This window comes from Pelodiscus sinensis, chromosome 10 (assembly GCF_052426305.1).
Source record: "Pelodiscus sinensis isolate ZL-2025 chromosome 10, ASM5242630v1, whole genome shotgun sequence".
Lineage (NCBI taxonomy): Eukaryota > Metazoa > Chordata > Testudines > Trionychidae > Pelodiscus > Pelodiscus sinensis.
In genome coordinates this window covers 35218831-35235597 of record NC_143061.1, presented here as the reverse complement: position 1 = coordinate 35235597, position 16767 = coordinate 35218831, and the positions used below count along the sequence as shown (strand labels likewise).

Genomic DNA, 16767 nt, shown 5'->3' with positions numbered 1-16767 from the left:
AGGTCAAGATGCAACACTGTGATTACTGTGTTGCTCTCAGCTCTTAAAAGTATCACTTACTAAATCAACTTCGCCTCTGGCCTAATCAGACTGAGAAATGCTAATTTCCTCCCACTAAAAAAAAAGGCAAGGAAATAGTATTACAGAGGCTCTGCCTGGTTCTCACCATTGTTCTTACTCTTCCTGGGCCTGGAGACTTGCAGATAGCATTAAGTGATGTGGCTTTCTAATCATGTAGCTACCCATTATTCTAGTCTCACATTTAGGGCTTAGAAACCAGACTCTCTATACTTCTCTCTGGTCCCTTATCTCTCCTTCAGATAGCATTATTCTGGGTTTCTGATCCACAAAGGTACCCCTTCTGAATGGAGGAGTAGCCATGAATAAGAATTTAACTCTCCCTGGAGCAGAATCAAATTCTAGTGGGGAAAATCCAATACAAATAATGCAGATTGCCTCAGGGAAAATGTCAGACTGAGATCTCTGTCCACCGCACATAACTCTACAGAGCAGAATAACTTCCGTGGCATTGATGAGTCAACAAAACGGACTGTGCCAGTTTGGCTCCATTCTTTCTTTCTGTGCTTATTGGCCACAACCGGCTGATAGATGTGTTCTCAGCTCCCTCCTGCTTCTGAGCAAAAGGGATGATTTGGCCCTATGTCTCTAAAGGAGAATAGTTGCTAGCAAGGAAAAGGAAAGATATTTCATCTACTGTCTATCTTTTGTAAACAATAGTCTGCCATAGCAATGCTATGAGATATAATACACATACACATTGGCAGGAACTGAGATTTATAGGGATTTGAAAAACTGACCGAAAAAGGAACATTGTGCCTAAACTGAAGGGGTAATAGCCTTCCTACCCCTCAAACGGAAACTGCCTCTGCATATGTTTAATTGTGTCACTCACAAATACCTTTGTATGCACCAATGCTATAATTTCAAAAGCTTCAGAGAGGTAGCCGAGTTAATCTGTAACAGGAAAAACTTAAAAACCAACAAATAGTCTAGTAGCACCTTAAAGACTAACAAAACATGTGGATGGTATCATGAGCTTTCATGGGCACAGCCCGCTTCTTCAGATGACAACTGAAGAAGCGGGCTGTGCCCACGAAAGCTCATGATACCATCCACATGTTTTGTTAGTCTTTAAGGTGCTATAATTTTCTAAGGCACCTCTGTTTTGGCTCAGAGCCATAGTAGAACTCTGGTACTAATACACAAAGATACACAAAGATCATGTTGATACTAAAAAGAAAAATTCCCATCAGTTCAAAAAGGCATAGAAAAAGTTCAAGTGACTTTTGGCACTTTTACTGTCTGTTACTTAACCCTGCTGTATAACAGGTGTAACTGATGCAGAGGGGATAAAAATGGGTCTGCTTGTGAAAGCCTTAACTTTACTATGGCTTCCATCTGCACTAATGATGGTAGCATCATTAGCAGTGGACAAAAAGTAACTTCCTTCTTGAAAGGAAATCAAGTTACCAGAAAGCCAGTGGAACTGATTTGGAATCCTATTTTGTCTGTCTACAATCTAAGTGATACAGTTCTGGCAGTGGGAGGATTGGAGATGTACACTATCCACAGGACATGGTCAATTTGTCCGGTATCTAAAAGTGTTCTTTATTCAGAGTTATGTGCTGCAGCTAGCTACTTTTGACTCCTTAATTCTCCCCAACCTGAATGCAGTGTACACTAACAATATTCAAGCAAGGCTCACTTGCTGGTGCACTGCTTAAAAGGGAACTGGAAGGAGGAAGTGGTTCTGTTTCCTTTTTTGTTTCATAATGAATTTTAAAGGAGACCTGAAAGGTATAATTTAGTTGTTGCTTTCTGAACCTTAAAATACCCGGAAAATTGAATGTATTCTTTCCTGTTTTTGCCAGGAAACTACTTAGATGACTCAGAGATGTGGGTTGAGAGCTTTCTTTGCTCTTAATTGAAGGAATGAGCTTGGCAGAGGTGATGTGTAACTGTTGATGGTGGGGGGGATATGTATTTTGAACGCAGTTCCCACAAAAGCTATATATTATATAAATATTATCCCTGACAGAAATTGAAGGGCTTCACATGACCCTGCATGCCCTCCCCCACACATCACCTTGGAGAAGGTGAATCCTTATTAAGGGAAGGATTTTTTCCCCAAGTAGTTAAGTCAAAAAAATATTAATCAGTTTTCACTTCCTTGATTTTTCCTGATGTGCTATATCATCTGTTCCTCAATATTTTATAGTATTCCAGGAAAATAAGATACATAAAACCTGAATTTCTAATGTGAAAAAAATGCAGAAACTTTTTTTTTTGTAAAAAGGATGTCTGTTTTTAAATCTGTCCTGTTCTCTGTGCCAAAGGATAAGTGGACACAAATCAGACGTCAAGAAAGGTAATGTACGAAAGCCAATAGAACACTTTAACCTCCCTGAACACTCTGTAAGAGATTTAAAAGTAACCATCCTTTTACTTTAAAAAATGAAACAAAACACAACTTCAGAAGCAGACTACAAAGAGAAACAGCAGAGCTGCAATTCGTAGCAAATTTAACATGATCAAATTAGAATTGAATACAGACTTAGAATGTTTCTCTCACTATAAAGGCAATTTTTCTTCTCTTGGTATTCTCACCTCCCCATCAACTGTTGGGAGTGAGCTACATCCACCCTAATTGAATTGGTCTTGTGAACACTGGTCCTACACTTGATGGCTACGTCTAGACTGCATCCCTTTTTCGTAAAAGGGATGTAAATTAAACATATCGCAATTGCTAATGAAGCGGGGATTTAAATCTCCACCGCTTCATTAGCATAAAAATGGCTGCCGCTTTTTACAGCACGGAGCTTTGCCGGAAAAAAGCGCCAGTCTAGACGCTGATCTTGCAGAAAATAAAGCCTTTTCCAAAAGATCTCTTATCCCTTATTTCATAGAGGGATAAGGGATCTTTCGGAAAAGGCTTTATTTTCCACAAGATCAGCGTCTAGACTGGTGCTTTCTTCTGGTAAAGCTCCATGCCGAAAAAAAGCGGCAGCCATTTTTATTCTAATGAAGCGGGGGAGATTTAAATCCCCACTTCATTAGCAATTGCAATACGTCTAATTTACATCCATTTTACGAAAAAGGGATGTAGTCTAGACATAGCCGATAAGTAACTCCCTACTTTTGATATGCTAGTACAGTGTTTTTGTCTTTTTTTTTTTTGTCTGACAACATTTTTTTTAAAGAACATTTTCATAGGTGTTCCGCATTAAAAATAATATAGTTTGGTGTTCCGTGGTCTCAAAAAGTTTAAGAAATACTGTGGTATTATGTATTTCTCCCAACTTCTGTGATTTCTACTCCATGCATTTTGTTTTTACCCATGAAAGCTTATGACCAAATAAATCTGTTTAAGGCAGAGGTGGGGAACATAAGGCTGGCTCCCAGCTTGCCTGCATCTGGCCCTCGAGGCTCAGGGCTTCCTCCCCTAGCATTGGGGAGCCTGCGCTGGCACTTCAACCCACCACAAGGCTGGAGCGCACAAAATCTACTAGCCTGGACCTCCCTAGTCTCTGGTGTGAGTGGGGAATGTGGGGAGTATCTTTCTCCTTCTCTGTCAGGGTACACGTCAATGAGGGCTTGTGGGTTTTTTTTCTTCTCACTTGAGTGTGGCCTGTGACTGATTTGTCTGTGGGTCAACGGCCCCCACCCAAAAATAGTTCCCCATCCCTGTTTAAAGGTGCCACATGGACTCATTGGTTTTGCTGATACAGACTAACACGTAACCCTCTGAGACATGTTTGCTACTGATATTTTCAGATACATTTTTGTGACTTGATGTAATTAACATTAGGAAACTTGTACTTTATTCTAGTGTGTTTCATTATTACTGTTATTTAATGATCCTATATGTTTGATTGTCATAGGCTGGAACTAATGGTTATATGGCTCCTGAAATCCTGAAGGAAGAGAATTACTCCTACCCTGTGGATTGGTTTGCTATGGGATGTAGTATTTATGAGATGGTTGCTGGTCGAACTCCATTCAAGGATTTCAAAGAAAAAGTCAATAAGGATGAAGTGAAAAAAAGAACCTTGGAAGATGAAGTGAAATTTGAACATGCCAACTTCACAGAGGAGACAAAAGATATTTGCAAGCTGTTCTTGGCTAAGAAAGCAGAGGACCGTTTAGGAAGCAGGTATGATTTGTTTCCCATTTTTAAGCCTAGATCAATGATGTAATCATTATTTCATATAAATGGTGGTCAAAACCTTAAGTTTCTATGAACACCTCAATCTTCCTTTCCACTTCTATGAGTGGAAGTGTTCTCACAGATATTTCTTAAAAGAGCATGGAAAAGGGGGAATGTTGCCTCTTGTGATGTCAATCTCCATTACCTGCCCAGTAGCCACTCTTTGGAGTTTTGTAGGGATTTTAGGGGGGGAGGAGCCCCCTCCATAGCAATCTTTTCCTCCTATACAATGATAGTGTAGCCCTAAGTTAATATAATATATGGAGATATACCATCTCATAGAGCTAGAAGGGACCTTGAGAGGTCATCAAGTCCAGTCCTCTGCCCTCACAGCAGGACCAAGTACCATCCCTGACAAATTTACCCCAGATCCCTAAATGGCCCCCTCAAAAGCTCACAACCCTGGGTTTAGGGGGCCAACACTCAAACCACTGAGCTATCCCTCCCCTTAATGCTACTTGAGTTCAGAATGGTGGCTTTATGTTAATATGACTCTTGTAGGCACGGTGCTGGCAGGGTTCTAGAGCAGCAGCAGGAAAGGACAGCCCCCCGATGAACCCGGAAGTTTTCTTTCCTCCAGGTATCAGGATTATAAGGCTGAGTCATGTGTTTCATACAACAGGTATCCTAACCTTCTCATTGGCAGGCCAATTAAATGGATACTCACAGATCTTTCTGGGCCTCTTCTCTTCATCCCAAGGGTACTGTAAGGGAGAGTACACTTGGAGCTAAGTTCTTATTAGTCAAAAATTCCCTTTGCAGCATTAATGGGAGTTTTGCCTTTGAAAGGATGGCTGAATTTGGCCCTGAGTCAGCAATTCTAAAGATTCTTTGAATAATAAGATCATTTGAAGGCTAAACATTATAGTATTTAATTCTTCTAATACCTTTGTAGTGGTACATGATGAAACATTTAATACCACTATTGTTGAGACAGAATAAATACAAGACAATCCATATGACATTAAACTGTTATATAAAGTAAACTGAGGATAGCTAGAGTTAGAATATATAGTAAATTTCATCAGACATTATTGTAAATGTATCTACCAATTCAAATAGTTAGGTTTTCCAATATAATGTGATTCAGAATTTACCAAAAAGTAGATGAACAGACTCATTTAAGACAGTCATTCCACATTTTATGTGTATACTGCGCAATAATACAGGTAAAATCTTCTGTTGAGATCACTGGGAGTCTTTTCTGTATAAAGATTTCATATTTTGCCTTAAACTTTTATTACAGCACTGTAATATGCTGGATATGGTGAGCACCACAGTTTATAAAACTAGGAAATATAGTCTCTAACTATCTCTTGTTTAGGAATAAAATAGAACAAGTATAGTTCTGTTTGTGATACATACGTGGCAATTAGAATAAATTAGTGGATATTTTGTAAAAGTCAATGTTTGCCAAAAGTCCAGATTCAGTGTTAATCAAAATGACACGTTGTGACACTGATGATGCTTGCAATGAATATAAAACTCCTGTTTTCAATGGAAGGGCTTACATGAAGATGTAAGTAATATTATTATTTTTAATAATATTAATTTGTTATACTGAGTTTAGAAATAACTTAGGTATATTTGAAAAGACATTGAAGAATAATATAGAAGGTTATATAACTTTTATGTTTTTTGTGTTTTATATTTAATATACAAGTGAGGACCATATGATTTTTTCAAACATTTTGCAGGGATATGTGTGTCATTTTGTCACATGAATCTTCTCTCCAGCAGGGTTAGTGAAGATCGTCCAAAATATGTTTCTTTGCATGCCAATATGATATAGTCCTGGTTTGGTCAATCATATGCTGTACTTCTGTTGGGATTTCAAATGTGATCAGAGGCTGTGATTTCCCATTATTTGTTGTTATAAGGAAACTGAAAATTCTAACATTGAATGAAAACTGTAGATTCTGTTCAGCAACAAATTATCTTGCAATACAGTACAGATCACAGAAATTGCCTGGTTTAGCACAGTAATACAGGTTGGACCTCCCTGGTCTGGCACCCTCCGGACCTAATCAGTGCCAAATGAGGAACTTTGCCAGACCAGGGATGGTCATTTCTGGACACCCTGCTACCAGCCCCTCCACCCCTGGTCTGACCACTGCCCTCCCAGCTGGCTCCACCTCTTGCTGGCCCTGCTGCCTTGTCAGCCCCTGCTGTCCTACCGGGCAATCCCACCACCTCCACACACGCCAGGCTCCTGCTGTCATGTCAAGCTCCTGCTGCTGCGCTGGACACCCCTACTGCCTTCATGCATCAGGCTCTCAGTGCCACACTGTGTAGCCCCACTGCCTCTGCGTGCCAGGTTTCTTCTGCAGAGCCTGGCTCCTGCTGCTCTTCCAGGCAGCCCTGCAGCCTCTGCGCCAGGCTCCCACTGCTGTACGTGGTATCCTGCAGCCCTGCCAGGAAGCCCCGCTGCCAGGTGTGAGACTCCTGCTGTCCTGCCAGCTTGCAGGGCTTCCAGGCACTAGCCCTCCTCTGGGACTCTCTGGGAACATCCGTGGTTTGGGTGTTGCTGAACCAGAGAGTCCTGGCTAAGAGAGTTTCATCGGAAATCTCAGTTCGCTTTTCATACATTTAGTCTCACAACGCCCCCTGAAATAAGCTTTACCACCCTCATTTAAAAGCTTACATAGAATCATAGCAGGAACAGCCCTCATAGGCTGCAAGGCCAGGGCCAAACCCCCATCTGGCCCAGATCCAACCCCGTCTCTTCCCGCCCCATCCACTCCTTCCTCCAAGCTCCTTCGCCCAAGTGACACAGTCCAGAGGATCAGTGGAGGCCTGGCACCTGCAGCAAAGGTGGGCCCTCCCCCTTCACTCACTGGCAGTAGTGGGATACGGAGTAACTTGGCCCCAGGCTACTCCACTCTGCCAGTTCCCAGCCACGTTGTTCCGCTCCCTGCTGGTGAGTATAGGGAGCAGTTTCACCTCTTCCCTCAAGGCCCCTTCCCCAAGAAACGTGGCTGAGAGCCAGAGGAGCAGGCTGGGGCTGAGTTACTTCGCTACTCACTTCTGCCAGTGAGTGCAGGGACGGGCCCAATCCCTGCTGCTGGCACCAGTCCCCTGCCAACTTCCTGGGCCCTGTGGGACCCTCCCCCCAAAGCATGAAGCCCAGACAGTTACCCCAAACCGTCCAGTGGACAGGACAGCTCTGCCTGAAAGGAACTTTGAGAGGTTATCAAGTCCACTACCCTCCATTCATGGTAGGACCAAGCACCGTCTAGTTGGGCAAACTGAGGATTAGAGAGTGCAGGTAGGTTGTTCAAGGTCATACAGCAACTCTGTGGAAGAGCTCAGAATAGACTGTTCTGCTAATGGAACCACAATCTTGGTCATGTGCTTTCGCCACAAAACCATCCATCCGCCTACTTAATGGCATATTAGCCTTTAGTGGTGGGTGGGAGAAGCATCTCAAGACATTTATTTGTGCTGAGGTTTTTCATTTTATCACTTTGATTTTTCCAAAATATGCTGCATCTACTTTCTTTCCTGTTTGATGCCACTTCATGTGTCTGTGGGATTGGTAAAAGGCCACTTGCCCCCACCAAAACCTCTACAAGCCCAACTAGCAGAACTACACATGGAGTGATGTGTCCTATGTTTTATGACACCTGGGAATAGGAAAGGGGAGTAGTTATTCAAAGAAAGGAGCATAGAGCACAGTCTACAACTATAATCTGTTGTGGCACCTTGAGGTCTTGAGGGAGGAACACGATGGAATCCATTAACATTGTGTCCCATTTTTTCTTGCCCTCTCTTCAATACACAGTTGAATGAGAAATGGACAAGCAGTAGTCTAGCCTTACTGTACGTGATGTTAAAAAAAAAACCCTGTCTCTGCCTATTACACTGGAGATATTATTCAAGAACAGCTCATCCTTATGTAAAGATTAGCCTTGTAATTCTGCTAAGGTCAGTCAGACCTTGGGTTATCTATATAAGTGCCTGTTGCATAAGTTAAAGCTGCTCAAGAACAGCTTTATTTTGCACACCCAACCTTTCGAAAATGTTCTAATTTCTCCGTTCAAGATTCAGTATTGTTGGCTTTTTCTGGAAAGATTAACACCTTTCTCTCCATTCTCTGACCATTTTGGAACTTGCTCACCCCTCTCTCCTGCTGTCCCATGCAGTAGTGAAAGAGCTTATTGATGAATGCCAACTTGAGAGACAAAAGGAAAAAATATGTAGCACTTTAAAGACTAACAAGATCGTTTATTATGTGATGAGCTTTCGTGCGCCAGACCCACTTCCTCAGATCATATTCTGAAAGAGAATTGGCATGACCGTATATAACAAAGGAATACAATAATCACCTAAGAAACTATCTTGTTAGTCTTTAAAGTGCTACATATTTTTTCCTTTTCTTTTACCAAGATAAGACTAACACTGCTACCTCTCTATTACTATTCAACTTGAGAGAAGTTTGACAAGGTCATTTCCCTTTTTCTGTCACAGTTATGCAAACATCAGATTCACCCAGGAAGGGTCATGATTAGATAGAAGCATCACCCTATGAGTAGATGCCTTTACATGGCATTCCTATAGCTTCACATATTTAAAATATTTTTTATTCCTGATTGTATCAGACAAAAATATATAACGTCAAGAGGGGGAACACTGCAGTAATCCATTGTGGAGCTAACACCAAGTTCTGATGTTTTTAATTACATGTTATAGAAAAGCAAAATAAAATTAAGTCTGCATGAATATGCTGTGTGAAGTCACTCAGTAGCCCTTTAGGATGACTGACTGAGCTGCCTAACTCTCAAATCTGTGAGTTTCTATTATTTGAACTGCAGCTCCAATGCACTTCAGCAATTGACTTCAGATTCCACAGCTGCACCAGTGTTTGCATGTGACTAACTGAGCTAGGTAGGTTTTGCAAGGCCCTTTGCAAAAATGACATAAGCCTTATGGATCTCATCTGAGTTTTTATACTGTGCTCATTGCTGTAGTAACGGGAGACCGTGCAAAGGCCATTAAGGATGCTGTTCAAGCTGGAGGATCTGCTACATATGCATTGTGCAGGCTCTTGGAAGAGCTGGGCTTTCTGGGGCTACACACAGGCCTAAGGCTGCATCCGGTCACTAAGTAATGTTGCTTTTCATTAGTGAAGATGATTGATTCTGACAGAAATATGCACTGTCTGTTTCTTTTAATCCAGTTGTAAGGAGTCATGTCTATAGAATGTCTTTTTCTCAGTATTATCCAGTATGTGTGAAAGTGGCCTTTGTTTAGTATATGACTTTTATTTAAAAAAGTGTGAACAACTGCAACCCATTAACAACACTTCTATTTACTGTGGCCAAGGAATAGCCAGATGGTTGAAACAAAAATACCGAATACCCCCCACTCAAAAACAAAACAAAACAACACCGGGAAAAATTCTGTTGAAGGGGGGAAAAAGGGGGGCAGACAAAAAAAAGTACTCAAAGACTTATTAAGCAAAAAAAAATTAAAATAAAACAGCATTAAAACAGCATGTCCCCTTTGAGTGAGTGCAGGGATAGAAACTGGGGAGAGGTTGAGCACTAAGACCCAGGGGAAGTCCGTGGTTGGCAGCCATTTTGTGCTGGCAGCCTTGCGCAACCAGGTAAGTTTGGGGGCTAGGGTCAGGGGGTTGGGGGTGTTGGGAGCCAGGGAGGGTTCAGAGGGATTAAAAGTTGAAAGACACAGAGGGGCAAGATGGTGGCCAGCCGCTGACAGCCTGTTAGGGCCAAAAAGCCTCAAAAACATTTCTTAAGGGGGCCACAGTTTTTTTAATTTTTTTTTATTTATTTATTGCTCAACAACTCTTGGGGTCTTTTTTTTTTCCTCAACAACTTTGGTCTCCCCCTTTTTTTCTCAGCAGAATTTTCTCCCCAGTGTATTTTTTTGCGGGGGGAGGGGACGTGTTCGGTATTTTTGGTTAAACCAACTAGCAACCCTATAAGTCAGCTTTGGAGTTCTTTCTGTTTTGTATATATAGTTCACCCTTATTAGCTAGTTAGTGCATAGTTTTGACTGACAATCTCTTGTTTTATTGCAGGAGCAGTGTTGATGATCCAAGAAAACATGTTTTCTTCAAAACAATAAACTTCCACAGGTTGGAGGCAGGCCTCATAGACCCCCCTTTTGTGCCAGATCCATCAGTTGTGTATGCCAAAGATGTAGCAGACATTGCTGACTTCTCTGAAATCCGGGGGATTGAGTTTGATGACAAAGATAAGAAATTCTTCAAGAAATTTGCAACAGGTGCTGTCCCTATACCCTGGCAAGAAGAAATTATTGAAACAGGACTTTTTGAAGAACTGAATGATCCTAACAGAGTAGCTTCTGGGAGATGTGCAAATGGAGGTGAAGCCAAGTCAGGAGTTTGTTTATTGTTATAAATTTCACATAGTTAACAAAAAGGGGTGAAAAATGCACCACAGAACTTTCCAGATTCCAACAGTGTGTCAAAAACTCAGCTACACTGCTTAAGAAGTACTGTTTAACCTGGACATGAAATCACCAAGACAAGTAGGACCACAAATTAAATGGCTATCAACAGGACAAGTAGGACCACAAGTTGAATGAATATTTTACTACTTTGTTCTAGCAACACAGATAATCTGTTTGTTGGGTTGGAAGCTATCAAAATGAATTATCAGATTCATTTTAGGAAATATAAGAAGACAGCTGTCCATCACTGCGTGTATGTGAAATATGAAAGCAGTAACAAGGTGAAGAGAAACCTGTTCTAAAAATTAATGAGTCTGTCATTGTAATATATTCTTTTCTTGATCTCTCAATCTCTCTCCTTTTTTTAATTCAAATGTTTCCCCTTTTCTACAGTTTTCAATAAAGGCTTTTAAATTATGAAGAAATACTCTTAGTAATTAGACAGTGAATTTGGACTTCATGCATCAAACAAACTTCAGAATCTTTTGACTATCTAGATTTCTCAGTTCACCTTAGCCACCGAATGGTTCCATAGTAATATGTCCAAATTCTCATTAATATAGAAAATTCAGTTAGCATAAGGACAAAAAGAATGTCAGATTTTCCTCTGTCTTGACTTAGACTGAGAGTGAACTAGTGAATTTGAGAAAACAAATTGACTGAATATTGTGTAAACTTAATCTTTTGAGTAGTTATACTACACCTTTTATGAAGAAATGGATATTTGATTGATAATGTACATTTTTTATTTTGCTACCAAGTTCATCATTCCATCGGGTTGTCCTGATATATGTGTCTATATTTGGTTTAAACTGTGGTTTAAATTAAACTGACATACCACTTTGTAACTGGCCTTTAAAAATAAGTTTCTAAATATAATAACAATGTTAATTCAATCCACCACAAAAAGAAAATACATTGCACTATTTTTATAAGTGATATGGAAAATGATGTAAGTTGATATATTAGTCTAACTGTATAGTTTCACCAGTTGTTGGACAAAACTTTATATATTTCTATTTATTTTGAGTTAGAACACCCTGAAATTAATTCATTTGGGACGCAATTCTGCACAAATTCTACATCAGACAGGTAGTATGCTTACTACCAAGAGAAGTCCTCATGACTGTTCATATGTTAGTAATTACTATACTACATAGTAACTGCTAACAGGATTAGGTCCCTTTTTTCCCCCCAGTTTCTACTGATTTCAATGGAAGCTGATGGCGTTCAGCTTCATAGAGCATTGGAGCATTAGCACTCAGTCCTGCATTCCTTACAGGAGCAAGTTTTCTACTCAACTCAAAGGTTTCTAGAGGATTAGGCTTCTATATCTGATTTACAGAGGAATTGCTGAAGATACTCTGCATCTATTGCAGTAGTTTTTAAACTATGGATTGTGACCCAGTACTGAGTCCTGGAATGTCAGGTGCTGGGTCTTGTTGCAGGGTGATTGGTGGGAGTGCTAAGGCAGGCTTCCTGCCTACTCTGGCACTGCAGGCTGTCTTGTGTCCCAGAAGTGGCCAGCAGCAGGCCTGGCTCCTAGGTAAGAGGGGGGAAGAGTGCACAGGGCTCCATACTCTGCCCCTGCCCTGAGCACTAGCTCCATACTCCCATTAGCTGGGAGCCTGCTGCTGGCTGCTTCTGGGGTGCAACTTGGTCTGTGGTGCCAGGACAGGCAGGAAGTCACCGTAGCACCCCCAATGCACCGCTTACAGAGAGCCACTTGAAGTAAGGCTCTCCTGACCTAGCTCTAACCACCCCCCAGCCAAAGCCTCCTCCTAAAACGCAAAGCTCTCATCCTCAGCCCCACCCCAGAGCCCACATTTTAGTCAAAATATCTTGGGTTGCAGGCCTCAACAATTTTCTTCAACTGAGTCATGAGAAAAAAAAGTTTGAAAATCATTGGTTTAATGAACAGTATGTGGGTTTAAATATCCTTAATAAACTATTAATATAATAGCTTTGCTCATTCCAAATATGTACCTGTGAAACCATACATTTCAGATACTTAAAAAAATGATCTATGAGTACAGGTAAATACACACATTTGCTGTTGTGTTTCCTAAGTTTTGTACAGAATGATTAAGTATAAAAGGAGTGGTTTCTTTTTCTTCTTTTAAAAATATTTCTCCGATTTTCTTTTTTCTTGTTCTTCATTTAATATGAAAGATTTTATTTCATTTGGATAATTCTGTTGATGAATGCTATTTGGGCACCAGAAATTGAATTCTGATATGGATCACATAACCTTTTTTAGAGATAAAACACAAACAACTACCATCATGGAGGACCCTGGCCAGTCTATCAAATTATTGTAACTTTGCTATTGGCCAAATTGTGATTTATTCTGTTCATATGGCAGCAAAGATGGTTTTGAAAGGGTATTGAAAGATGGATGAACCTGGAGATAAAAGATGATGTTGTGGTTCTAACTAGAGATGTTAAAATTAGATTAATCAACTAATCAAATAGTCGATGGAATGTCCATTGAATATTCAATTACCCAATAAGGGCCCTTCCGCTTTGAAAGGTGACAAGAGCCACCCGGCTGTTGCTATATTTCAAAGTGGAAGTGCCGCATGGAGCCTGGGGCCAGCAGGGGACTCAGTCCCCTGGACCCAAGCTGGCTCCAGGCTCCATGCTGTGCTTCTGCTTTAAAATGTACAAGAGCCCCAGCAGGGACTCTTATACATTTCAAAGTTGGAACACCACCACTGCGCCTCTGCCCCTTCCCACGGAGCTGGATCTGGGAGAATCAGCTTTTAAGCCAGCTCCCACCAACACTCCCTCCTCTTTCCCTCTCTTGCTGCCTCTTTCTGATAGAGGCAGCAAGAGGCAGAGGGAACTGACTAGTTGACTAGTGTGTCAACTGTCTGATAAGCTTTTGCTTATCTGATTGTTGATTAGTTGCTTACATCCCTAGTTCTAACACAGAATGAGGAGAGAAGGGGTCTGTGTTCTATTCCTGCCTCTTGTCACTGACGTCCAGTGGTTTTATTTCTCTGCTGTAATTTTCACCTCTGTAAAAATCCTACGTCTCAGGGGTGTTGTGAGGCTAAAATCATAATCTTTGTAAAGCACTTTGAGGTTCCCAAGTGGAAATTGCTAAAGAATTGTAAATCTTTATTGTAAATGAATACAAAAGCCTGTGTGGTTCAGAAGGGTAATGAATAGCAGAAAGCTTGTGCCCTGAGTAGGTGCCCTCTCCAGATCCATGGAAATTGCACTTCTGGGGTCCTTTGTCGCTAGAGCCACTGAGAGTCATTGAGGAGTAGGTTGTAAGAGTTCTGGCACAGACACAGTCTGACTCAGTTTTATAACCCTATTCCAAGCAGATTACTCCTGGTGTAGATTACCTCTGCTCCTGGCAGGATAATATGTAGCAAGAGCTGATCTTGGGAGTGGAAAGCAGCCAGAATTTGGGCTCACGTTAATACTACTTTTGTAGTATAAACATGTTCCCATTTGGAGTGAATTGAGGTATGTACGGAACCAGAATTTGACCCTATGGTAAAAGCACATTTCACCTACTATTACTCTGCAGAACACAGCACTTCAATAAATGGTATAGCAAAATCTATTGCAATACCTAAATGGAAGAGTTCAGAACAAAGTTTCTCTCATCACAGGCCCAGGTTTTAAAAAGATGTATTATGCCAATAAGCCTCAAAAGGGCGTGCATTAATCGTCTATCAATTCATGCCTTAGTGTACCATGTAAGCCACTCAAAGAAGTGAATCAATAGTCTACTGATGCACATCCTGGTATGGCCTTTTGCTGAGAGGTTACCACAGTAGTCTTACCATTCAATTTCTAAAATCCGTCAGTACGTGGATTTGCACAGCAGGTGTTTCCATTATGAAGAATAGAGAAAGAAAAGAAAAGCAATGCCTTTGCAAGCTTTTTTCTTTTCTCTGCTATTTTCAATATATACTTTGTAAAATGTACTTACACTTTTAAAAAAGGATTTAGTCAAATATTGGGGTTCCTCCTTCCTCCTCCTGCCATTGCCATTAACATTGATGTACTTTTAACAACCACTTGGTGGTGGATTAAAGACAACTTTTAACATCTTGCTTTGTGTTATAAAAGACAAGGCTCTAATACTGCAAAGACTTACGCATGTGATGAACAGTACCTGTTGAAGCCAGTGACACTGCTCACATGGATAAAGCTGCCCTACCCAAACTGCTGAATCAGGGCATAGTTTGAGAAATAGTTGGAGAAGAATTACCTACTATCTAAAGCTATGTCTACACTTGCAATTGATCAACAAAACATATATCGTGGCAGCCACAGTTGAAAGGAGGGAAAAGAGAGAGACTGCTTTTACACCTAATGCCTGTAACAGTCAGTATGTATAGGGATTATTTATTGGTAGTGATGAAGACCCAGTTGAGCACTATACGAAAGGTTGCATTAGCATAAAGGCCCAAATGACCAATCAGAATCTGGCTTTGGAGAAGCAGTTCAACTTACTATTTTATGTGTCCATGGAATTTTCTTACTCTATATCAATAACATATTTGTGTCAGAATAGCCAGTCTTGTATAAAATCAAAAGTTCCATAGTGAATCTAACTCTTTTTAGGATCATCTCTCCAACCTATATTCACAAACAAATTTCAACACAGGAGCAGGAAACAGTAAAATGGGATGGGGATGCGATTTCTCTTGGACTTCTAATTATGGCTAAAAGATGGTGTTTTGCAAAGCATGCAAAATTCTTAATAGTGATATTCAAAATAATGTAACTTTTGCTATTTAAATATCCAAATATATCTAATTTTCATATCCGGAGATAAAAGTGAGATGAATAACTGAACTCTTGTCATTTATTTGAAATACTGCCTCTGCTCCTCTTAAGCTAAGATTGTATCTTTACCTGCTATCATTACAGTTTCATAGCAAAATGTTTAAATGGCTGGAATCCATTGTTACAATAAAAGGTTATAAAATCTTATTTGTGATTGTGCAAAGTAGTCATTTGTTAATGGATGGGTGGTGAGATTAAGATTTAAGGGTATATCTACACTACAGCGCTAATTCGAACTAATTTAGTTCGAATTAGTTAATTCGAACTAAGCTAACTCGAACTAATGCATCCAGACTAAAAAACTAGTTCGAATTAACATTTTGCTAATTCGAACTAGCTTGCCCACATAGAGTGAACCCTGAACCGGGGTTAAGGATGGCCGGAAGCAGCACCGGCAGGGCATCAGATGAGGACTTAGAGCGTGGAGCTGCTGCCTCAGGCTAGCCGAGGGCTGTGCTTAAAGGGACCCGACCCCAACCCCGGACAGACAGTTCTCAGGGGTGCCCCACTTGCAAAGCAGTCCTGGCTTGGAGTGCCCGGAGTACCCACACTGGGCACATCACACCACTCGGCCATCAGCCTGGCTGCACTTGCCGCAGGCTGCCATCTGGGGAGAGGAGGCAATCGGGGGGCTGCAGGAGAGCTTCCACCCCCAGAAGTCCGTAGAGCCACCCCAGTCCTCCCCATTGGGAGCTCGTACCCCATTCCTCCCTCACCTCCTTCCACTTACCCCTCCCTAGCCCCCCTTCCTGATGTACAAAATAAAGGACAATTGTATTCAAAAATAGAATCTCTCTTTATTGAACAAAACTGGGGGAGACTGGGAAAAGGAGGTGGGAGAGGGGAAGAGAGAGGGTGGGAGAGGGAAGGGCAACTACAATGATGAGGGGTTTGGAACAGGTCCCATATGAAGAGAGGCTAAAGAGACTGGGACTTTTCAGCTTAGAAAAGAGGAGACGGAGGGGGGATATGATAGAGGTCTATAAAAGCATGAGTGGGGTGGAGAGGGTGCATACAGAAAAGTTCTTTATTAGTTCCCATAATAGAAGGACTAGAGAACACCAAAGGAAAGGAATGGGTAGCAGGCTTCAAACTAGTAACAGAAAGTTGTTCTTCACAAAGCAAAGAGTCAACCTGTGGAACTCCTTGCTGCAGGAGGCTGTGAAGGCTAGAACTAGAACAGAGTTTAAAGATAAGTGAGATAAAGTGATGGAGGTTGGGTCCGTGGAGTGGTATTAGCCAGGGGGTAGGAGTGGTGTCCCTGCCCAAAGTTTGTGTAAGGC

At 41.2% G+C, this 16767-nt stretch overlaps 1 protein-coding gene across 1 annotated transcript in view; it reads left to right on the top strand.

Moving 5' to 3' along the window:
* Positions 1–15597, top strand: part of GRK7 (G protein-coupled receptor kinase 7) — a 42458-nt gene extending 26861 nt beyond the window's left edge. The window contains exons 3-4 of the mRNA XM_006119870.5: positions 3903–4174; positions 10272–15597. Of these exons, the coding sequence (XP_006119932.2) occupies positions 3903–4174; positions 10272–10614 (615 nt within the window). The 3' untranslated portion in view covers positions 10615–15597. The remainder of the gene's footprint in view (positions 1–3902; positions 4175–10271) is intronic.
* The last annotated feature ends 1170 nt before the right edge of the window (positions 15598–16767 follow it).